This window comes from Marmota marmota, unplaced genomic scaffold (assembly GCF_001458135.2).
Source record: "Marmota marmota marmota unplaced genomic scaffold, marMar, whole genome shotgun sequence".
Classification (NCBI taxonomy): Eukaryota; Metazoa; Chordata; class Mammalia; order Rodentia; family Sciuridae; genus Marmota; species Marmota marmota.
Window position 1 is genome coordinate 7,481,796 of NW_025999968.1, and position 10,176 is coordinate 7,491,971.

The following is a 10,176-nucleotide window of genomic DNA, read 5'->3' on the forward strand; positions in this document are numbered from 1 at the left end:
CAGCCTCTCATAGCTCACCTGCTAAGGAATTGATTCTTCCTAATGACAGTCCACAGCCAGAAGAAGATACAGGACAAGTCAGGAATGGATGAGGAGAAGGATGGAGAAAGGGAAAAAGATATAAGATCAAAAGGATGACAAGGCAACAGGAAAAATATCCAACACTTCCCACATGCAGTCTCTGATGGTGTTAGTAACAATACCTGAGCAACACAGGATGATGTTCACATTTCTAGATTAAATCTAATTTTACAGTGAAAACCCAAGAAGTTAAAAAAATTCTTAAGATACATGCATAGTTAGTAAAAAAGCAATTTTAGAGGGAAAAAAACATTTTACCCTTACACATCAACCAGAAAATAGGAAGAGCAAGAATAAGTTATATTTACAAAACAACTCTTTTTCCCCCCAAGCAGACAATAGCAAGTAGTTTTTAAGAGAGAGGTTTGAAAAATGTCATTCAACAATCTGAAGCAGTCCATCAAGCTTTAATGACAAGTCTTCTAACATCTTACATCTTCCTAATTCCCCTCTGTAATAGCCAGTTTGCTTATTCAAGTCAGTCATGTAAGCTACCCCAGTCTCTACCAAGTCTTCTTTAAAACAGGCTTAAGTGGAATGAATAAGTAGGAGCTTCGTAAATCCTTCTGTCCCACCCCTCACAGCCTGCCTGATTTATTTTTACCTGGTCTTTATAAAGGAGATACAGCATATTTTAAGCTTAGCTTATATACATCACAATGCTCACTCTTCTCTTTATATAGATCCTGAGCCTTACAAATCAGTGGTCCCACAGTGCCCATATTTCCTGCATGGTCTGACCTTATGATAAAAGGCCAAGACCAAGAGGGTCATGCAGCTGCCTGTGAATGGACAGCAGCTGCCCCCAGCATTATGTTTTTGTGCAAATATGCAATGTTTTTTTTCTCTATTGTGTCAAAGGAATAATCATTAGCCTAAAAATCCACCACTGTAGAATTTAAAATCCACTCATTTCTTAACAATGACTTGACAATGACCTTTCTATATTTGCTGGAAACAAAAACAGCACACAAGGAAGTTATCATACCTTTCTTGGACTTTCCTGTATTTAATAAAAACAAAAGGACAAAGATTTCATTCATTCTAAAGCTTACAAAGGAACAATTGATAAGTTGTGCAAAAACCAAAGACCATTACAACCTCAGGAGTTGGGTTCCTCAGCTCTCAGCTTTTAACTTTGTTTTCAAGATCTTTGTGGGAGTCCCACTGTCAGGGCCTTGAAAATGATACTGATGTGGGAAGGCTTATACTTACACCATCGTCCTTGATGCATCCATTATGAATAGCAGCAAAAAATGGTGCACTTAAGTTAATTGTGTAGGTAAAAAACAAATGATAAAGTCTACTAAATTTCAGTTAATCCAAAGGTGTTAGGTACAGTTGTTTATCAAAACCCTAGAGTTTGAATTGCATTTGCTATTTTAACAAAACCAATAGATGCCAGACATATCAACCTTTCCTGAATCTATGGCCTGTATTAACTCTTAAATCTAAATGAATACAGGATTCATTCCTCCTGGTCTCTGTGAGCCACCTGTATGGGCTCTGCTGCCACTTTTACCATGGTAGTGGCTGTAAGAACTACCATCTCTGACCCACTTCTCTAGGTGGGGGAACCTGACCCTGAACTCACAGGACATATCTCCTGGATTGACACAGGTACAATGGTATTCTATTTCCTCAGAAGCTGCCCTATCCTTGCACACACTCTTTCAGCAGAACCCCATTTCAGAGCTGCAGCAAAGACTGACGCTGCTGTCTTCTCAGGTGCACAGAAGACATTATCAGTGAAAGAGAAGCTCACAAAAGATAAATCAAACACAGAAGATTTTGCAGGTCGCACATCCATCATATGACATAACAAAATTGGCTCAGTTTTCCTTTATGAAACTATCATGAGGAGTCCCATTTGTTGAGGGAGAACAGAGATTAGAAAACAAAGTTGAAGCATTCCTTCAGTTTCATAGTATTTTAACAAGAATCTGCAGACATGATAATGTTAATAGCTCTTCACAGAATTAAATCATTTGTGATCCCACCCTCCATCCTTAGTGCTCAATCTTTCCTTAAATCACTCTAATACAAAAAGCACATGAACATGTGAATGGTTTTAGTTGGTATCATGGCCAAACCAAGCTTTGACATTTTCAGCCAGTGGAAAAAATACATTTAAAAAGAAGTTTATTAATAGTACAGAAAAATACTTCAACAGAAAATAGACTTGACCCACAGGTTAACAATGATACATGAGAGCTGAAATAGAAAGACTCATTTATGTTTATTATTTATGAATGTTAAGAGATATTTTAGCTTATGAAGAATTATATAAAAAATAGAGAAGGTCAATCAAGTGTATTTTATTTAAATATCACCAGTGTAAACATTTCTGATACATATCAACCTTTCCTGAATCTATGGCCTCTTAAATAACTTCTAGTGTGAAGCACTAGTAATAATTTGAAAGCCTTGTTCAAATATATATGTCATATAAACACATACATACATAATCACATGTATTTATAAACTTATTTACATATATGATTACACACTTTTATATATATATATATACACTTTTTCTCTGCTGGTGGGAAATCAGTGATTATCCCTCAGCACCACAAGCAGAGTGGCCAAGCAGTCAAAGTTGAATTTCAGGGGCTGGGGTTGTGGCTCAGTGGTAGAGTGCTTGCCTAGCATGTGTGAGACACTCAGCACCATAAATAAATAAATAAATAAATAGGTCCATTGAAAACTAAAAAAAAAAAAAAAAAAAAAAAAGAATTAAATTTCAGCCTGTTCAGAGGGAGTGGTTTCAATCCCATCAATGCCTGAATGTGTGTGGAGCCAACACCTGCCATCCCGCCAGCTTTTCCATGTACATCCTGGTCATACTGTCAGGATGTACTGCATTGACCGCATATTGCTGAAGTCATCTGTTTTGTGCCTTCTCCCTCACTAGACTATGCATTTTAAGGCAAGGATGGTCATTTATTTGCATTCTCGGTACCTAGAATTCTTCTGCTCAAATGTTAACACCATTATAAATCTATCTCAAGGAGAAGCTCACTTCTGGAACTATGTTAGAGTAATTCTTCCAGCTTCATGAAGACTATTTTAGACTCTCATAAACACACAATAATACAAAGAAATATTACAAAGAAAATATGGGAAGAATCAAAGTCCATCTAAAACAGAGTGACTACATGGTATAAGAGCTTGAGCCTACATCAAAGGCCCAGTGAAATTCTGCTGTGGGCCACCAGTGATCTATGTATGTGTCAACTCAGTGACTTCAGCTCAAGGCTCATTCAACAAAGTGGCTCAGCCACAAACCAGGAGAGTGGTCTTGGTTAAGCACCCTGATCATCTCCCTGGATCTCAGTGGTTTCTCTTTTCTTTCTACCAATCAAATGAGAAGGTTAATAATTCTCTAGGGGTCTTCCTGGTTGGAGAGTTCTATTGAATTTATGAAGTACAATGAATATGTTTAAAATGGATCAGCTTTATGCATAAATAGGAAAAATCATCTCGATGCAATGAGAATATACATATATCCCTCCTCCAAAGTGAAACATTGAAGAGTAATGTAATTCTTCCCTGAGGAATTCTAATTCTAAGGTGGTATTTGATTTAAAAGACACTTACCTCTGAGCATCCTCCGAGATTCTGAGTCTTTGGTCATGGTTGCCAGCGAGTGAGGGAGCACACTGCCACAGCTGTTGCTCTGTCCCAGAGGCAGGTGAGCCTGTGGGAACCAGGAGGGTACACTTCAACCAAAATGCACACCAAATGGTTCTTCAGGAAATGGCCACATCCCTGTTTCCATAGCTCCTGTCTAAATGTGGAGGGCAGAGAGGGTAGGCTCTTGTGTCCTGTTTATTGATGCTAACTGGTACAGGTCAGCTGCTGTCCCTCCCAAGAAGCTCCATGGCAGTCTCAACATCACAGCATTTCCTCTGATGGCAGCAATTCCACGAGTGAAGACAGTGGGGAGAAGACACTGTCTGCAAGTTCTTCATGCATAAGGAGCAGAGGGCAGATGCAGGGGCAGGAATGCATGCACATCATGCACAAGGACAGGGAAGATTTACATTTGTTCTAAATGTACCAATTTCCATCTGCCTTTATTATATGTAGGTTGAAAACTGGAGAAACCTACTGATACTTCACTGGTTTTAGCTTTCTCTTTAAAGAGCAAACTCCTTTATGTAAATAACATACATCTGAGATACCAATTTATAAAATAAATCAAAACACAGATAGTCTGCTTAAGGGCAGGAGAAGGGTCCAAAGTCTTTTCCACTAAGGAAGCCCTTCTCATTTGTCACTTCTTCTGTTTCTTCAATGACCCCTTGGACACATCAGCAGTATGAGAGGGAGGGTACAGGTGTCAGAACAAACAGGTTCACATTCTGGCTCCACAAAGTAAGTCACTTAGCTTCATTACACTTCAAGTTATCCATACATACAACTAGAATAATAATTAATAAGAACCCCTTTATATAGTATATTGCTGGGTTTTAAAATAAGACAGTTGACAAAAATAAGTTAACCCCAGGGTCAGGAACTTAGAAATAACCCAATAAATATTTGGTGCTATTATTCCTGAAACCCAGAGCTTCTCATTACTAGATCTGGGATGCAGATTTGAGTGTCCATCACGGGAGTAGAAGTGAGCCACACCACCTGTACTGTGGTGACAGAGAAGATCCTGGACCATGTTCTTTTACCCTAGAAAGTACAATTTCAAATATCCTCTGAACAGGATAGAAAAGCTGATTTAGTGGTGATGTCTGCTGAACAAGCACATTTAATGGTTTATTATTTAGCACTGTTCTTAAAGGCCTTTGAACATCAGTGAATATAAGGAGAAGACTCACGGATTGTGAAGCCCGTGGCTCTTCCGTGTCCTACCTTTGGGGTGGAGCTTCTCCCCATTGTAGCACTGCTGAAATGTGGGGAGATGGAAGGTGTGGTTTTCTTTCGAGGCAAAGTGTCACTCAGATAGAGGCCTTCTTTATGTTGTTTTTTCCTCTCTTCCAGACTTCTAAAGTGCTTTAAATACAAATGTAAAGCAAAATAGCAAAACTTGACTAACTGAAACAGATCACTAAAAAAATGAAGAATTATGCATTTAAAAAGAAGTTTTGGAATTTAACACAGATTTTTTTTTTTTAAATTATTGAACTTATCCTTGTGTTCATTAACAGATTTGGGATAACGTTTGATAAGACAATAAACACTGGAAGAATTTGTAACTGAACCTAGAACATATTTTATAAATCCACCTTTTACTTCTATAGTGCTTGCTACTTTGAGGCCTCAGGACAAGTTATGAATTATTATGATGGCCACCACTTGGATGGCAGGGACAGCCAGTGGCCAGAGCAAGTAAGCAGTTTCTTCCCTGGTCTGTTCAGATGGGTCTATGTGATGGACAGATCCCAAAGTGAGGGGGACAAGAAAGGGGAAGAGGAGGAGGATAAAGAGAAAGAATGAACAATTGGAAGGTGTTTGAAAGTGGTAATAATTTCAGTCACATAAACACACTCTAAATCCATATAAAGATCCATAAAGGTTTCTTCTACGTTATTCTTATATTTTAAAAGATCTTGGCCAAAGAGATCTTACAGTAGTAATCCTGCATAATTAAAAATCCTACAGTAACTCCTTCCTTTCCCCCCACCCTTCTTTCTTTTCCCCTAGATTTCTAAGGCAAGACTGTGTCAATTTGAAATTTATCCAAATTTTTCTTGGCCTCCTCCCCCAGATGTCTTCAATAGTAACGTGATTTCTTAATTAAAGTTTCTTTAGGTTTGATCATTTTAATACTGTGTTCAAGCTTTTGAAATATATAAAAATGAATGAATGCCAATTATGACAAATTTTAACTTTACAATTATCTATTTATAGTTGCTAAAATCTACTAAGAGTGTACTGTGTGCCAGGTTAACTGCTCTACATGCCTTATCTCATTCAACTCATAACATTCCTGTGAGGCAGATTCTGCATACTTGTTTTACAAATGAAGAATTTGGGAGGCAGAGAGGTTCAGTAAACTTGCCCAAGGTCACATAGCTGAAAAGTGGCAGAGCTAGAATTCATGGCCAGGTAGTTCACATTTTAATAATAAAACTTCATGGTTTGGTTAATGCATGCTCTACATTTTTGTTAGATGACATCAGAACACTTCAATCTTTTTTTCTGCTATGACCAAATGTCACAAATGCCAAAATTCAAAACTTCTCGATATCTCATAATGGTAGCTTAATAAAATAATAAATAGGTAACAAAAGCCCTTGAAAACATAATCTAACTGATATTTGGCAGAAAACAACAGGTTTGAAAACTGTGATTGTTTTGCTACCAGAGACGTCTTTTAACCTGAATGAAACTATTAATGCAATAAACATAACATCAAAATTGGAGGCATTTAGTTCTTCATTCTTTCTTCTACATATCACCTGTTTTGATCCACTCTTTTCATCAACTCTTTTTTATTGGTGCATTATAATTATATATAATAATGGGATTCATTATGCTATATTCGTACATGCACATAACATAATTTGATCAATCTCTTTCCTGGTACCTTCCGTTTCCTTCTCTCCTCCCTCTCCCAGATCTGCTTGCTCTGCTCTACTGACTTCCCTTCTATTATTGGTGAAATGATTTCTCTCATACTAGAGAAAGAGGGGGCTGGGAGGGAGGGAGAGAAAGAAGGAGGGAGGGGGAGAGAGAGAGGGAAGAGAATAGAGAATTTATTTAAAAAAGGAGGGGGACCTCATTAAAATACAAGGGAGATGAAGAGAGTAGAGGAAGGGGGTCTAGAAGGAGGGAGAAGGGAGAGCATGGGGAAGTCTTGGGGAACAAATCTACCAAATTATGCTGTGCAACACACTACAATGAATCCCAAGTCTACATATAATTATAATGCATCAGTTCTTTTTTATATCAATTTAGGAGACAGTACCCTGAAGGAAGTGAGGCAATACAGGATACAATCTGTAACAAATGCTGATAGTAAAGGAATGTAAGGAAATGTAAGGACTTGGCATAACAAACCAGGGCTCCTATACTTTGAGGAACTAATGATTAAACAGTTGAGATGGAGTCTTGAAATAGATTTTTTTAAAAATAACTAAGAATTAATTTACATGTACACATACTAAAATGAATGCAATATAATAATTGTTTATTTAAAAATATGCTCAATAAAAACTGGGTTTTCTATGGACCAAATGCTCTACTGTGATGTGACCTTGGACAAGATGCTTAGCTATTTAAGCCTCAATTTCCTAAATTCAAGACAGATATAAATCTTATTTCAATGCATTGTTAGAAGGCTCAAGAGATATTTATAAAGTGCTTAGCAAATTTTGGTATATAGCAAGGGAATGAATTCTATATGGTTTCAATAATACATACTAAAAACATTTGGTGTTGGCAACACAACTATTATATGATGGATTTTATGGAAATACCTATTAGCATCTTGAGAAAGACTTAGAAAAGTTGTAATATTTTGTAATGGGAAATGAAACATAAAGATGTAAAATTTGCCAGTTGTGGATGAATAAGATCTCAAAGCTTTATAATAATCCCAACACTCTTAGAACATACAAAAAAAATCTAAGATAAAAGCAGAGAAGTATGAATCCTCTTCTGGAAAAGTTGAAGAAAGATTCCACATAAGTAACTTTGTCATCAAGGTAAAATTCCCACACCCTAAATACTAGTCCCTAATTACCTGTGGTTCCTGTTGCTGTTGGCTTCTGTGTTTCTTAGCTGGTAGAGGAGGAGGTGTGTCATTTAAAGGGAAAGGATCAACAGGTGGAGCCATGACTTCAGGCCAAGGGGTTGATGAAGGTTGAATGACAGGATGAGGAGAAAGAGTGGAAGGAAACATAAATCCAGAACAGACAGGTGGTCTTTGCTTTATAGGAGAAAGAAAATGTATACATGTGTCCACATGAAATGAAAGGAAAAAGACAAAGAAATGAAATTGATGATCTGTTCTATTTTGTTATAAGTTAATCAAGAAGTCACAAATGATGGACAGACTCTTTAAATTCAGAGTCTTGTTAAAAATCCCACACTACAAACAAGCATCTTGAATCCTTAGAGGGCATTGTAGTTTGCTATTATGGGACACTCCCAAGAATGCTTTAAAAACGTATAACATTAAAAAATATTCAGATTGCAAAACAAAATAAAAAACAGAGTCAAACTGAAAAGGTGATTCAAACCAACAATTGTAGAACGACTTCTTAGTTTCTAAGAATACTAGACTGGGTTAGAGTGCTAAAGCATTGAGCTCATTTGTTTGACATTACTTCTTCTAGTCCCCCCGCCCCCTGTACCTCATATTTCATGTATCTAGCATTTTCTGTGGTGGAGGAAAACTCCCAAATCAGTACATTTTATAAACTTAACATCGCTCTGGCCCTCTGATCAAATAGACATGTATCTGTCACACATACTTTCATTTTGCTTATTCTCAGTTAACCGTGGGTTAATTTTTGACATGAGGAAAAGCAGTGAATGAATGAAATGTTATGCCAACACACCTCCGTACTCTGTGGCTGGCTCACCGGCACAGCTGAGGCGGGCTCAGTGACAACAGCATCAGCATCAGCAGGGAACTGAGTGGAAGGGGACAGATTCGTGGAATTGCCACATGGCTCATTAATTTCACTTACACTGAGATAGCCCTAAAAGGAGGAATTCAGAAGTTAGACACACAGAAAGCAAAAGCTGAGGCATGCGAGAGTATTAATGTTCCCAGTACAATGGAGTTAGCTGAGAGCGGCACAGCCAGCTATCTGGGTATGATCAAATGTTTCATCAAGGAAATAATCAGCAATTAAAATGGATTTATGGTGTTTTAATCTTGACAAATGGCATTGCAAACATTAAACAGAATTTTTCTGGTGAAATCAGAATGACTATATTATCAATAACCCAACACCTTCGAATTCAAAATATCCAGAGGCATCAGGATTCATTCTGTGGATGGAATGAGGTTGTCACTACACATACATTGAAAGAATCACACATCAAAAAATCTGAGGTACAAAATTGACAATGCAATCACTCACTGCCTGATTCAAGAGCCTTTTCCACAAATCTTCACTCTTACTATTGAACCTGCTTAGTTCCTGATGAGCCTGCTGTTTCCTGATGAGTTAGAGGGTCAATAAAAGTGGGCTGAGGGATACTGGGTTTACACTAAGAAAAGACTTATAAAACAGTAATTCATTTGTAATGGAATTTAACTTTTGAGCATCTCAATCACATGAGAATAAAAAGGACACTATCTTCTCATTCAAGTGAATACAGATACACACGGACACACAAACACACACATACAACTCTAAGGTAGAGTTGCAACTGGAGGGTGTTTCAGTTCAAGGTAGTTTCTCCAGCTCTCAGTTCTATCTCTAGGACAGAGAATTTCCAGTTATTTTCAAACTCAATAATTCAGTTTTGATTCAACTGAAAATCAGTTGAAAAATCAGAACTCCTGAATTTTTATTTGTGGAAAAGGCACCTGTAAATTATCATGTAAAGGAATTACACAGAGCACTTATGATTTTTGCCATACCAATAAAACAATCTGAAAAAAAGAATAAAGCATAAAATAATACTCCTTTAAAAGCAAGTTAAATTTAACACTCAGTGTCTTCTATTAGCCCATCAATCCTTTCAAAAAGTGACTCTAGAAAAGATATGGCATTGTGATGTGATGCTGTTGAAACGAAAAGTCCAGGAAGAAAATCAAAGTTTTTACTGAGAACTTATAGTTACAACAAAGTGGAAAAAAAACTAGAATTGACTTTTTATAATTTGGATCTATCAAAGTCTTCCACTTCAGAAAGAGCCAGGTGTAAGATTAAACAGAAGAAAGGAAGTAGTCAACAAAGTTGTCAAATTCCATTTTGCCTGTGATAATGAATCAAAAAGAAAATTAACAACATGGAGCTATTCTTCTGCTCAGTTGATAGAGTGTTTCAAAGCCAAGATACAATTCAATTCAATACAATTCATTGCTTCAAAAATGTATGCTGCTTGTCAAAAGCTCTTTTAAGGAGTTAGGTTATAAATATCACTTCTCAAAAGTAGGAAAAAGGAGAG

General features: G+C 37.0%; 1 protein-coding gene across 25 annotated transcripts in view; it reads right to left on the reverse strand.

Moving 5' to 3' along the window:
* Phldb2 (pleckstrin homology like domain family B member 2) overlaps positions 1–10,176 on the reverse strand; it is a 203,200-nt gene that overhangs the window by 16,607 nt on the left and 176,417 nt on the right. For 8 of the 25 annotated variants that reach the window (XM_048803325.1, XM_048803336.1, XM_048803329.1 and 5 more), the window contains 6 exons: positions 8,610–8,753; positions 7,790–7,975; positions 4,954–5,094; positions 3,685–3,784; positions 1,070–1,084; positions 19–39 (listed from right to left, as the gene is read on the reverse strand). In XM_048803325.1, coding sequence (XP_048659282.1) covers positions 19–39; positions 1,070–1,084; positions 3,685–3,784; positions 4,954–5,094; positions 7,790–7,975; positions 8,610–8,753 — 607 coding nt within the window. The remainder of the gene's footprint in view (positions 1–18; positions 40–1,069; positions 1,085–3,684; positions 3,785–4,953; positions 5,095–7,789; positions 7,976–8,609; positions 8,754–10,176) is intronic. The other 17 variants (XM_048803327.1, XM_048803331.1, XM_048803328.1 and 14 more) reach the window with 13 other exon arrangements.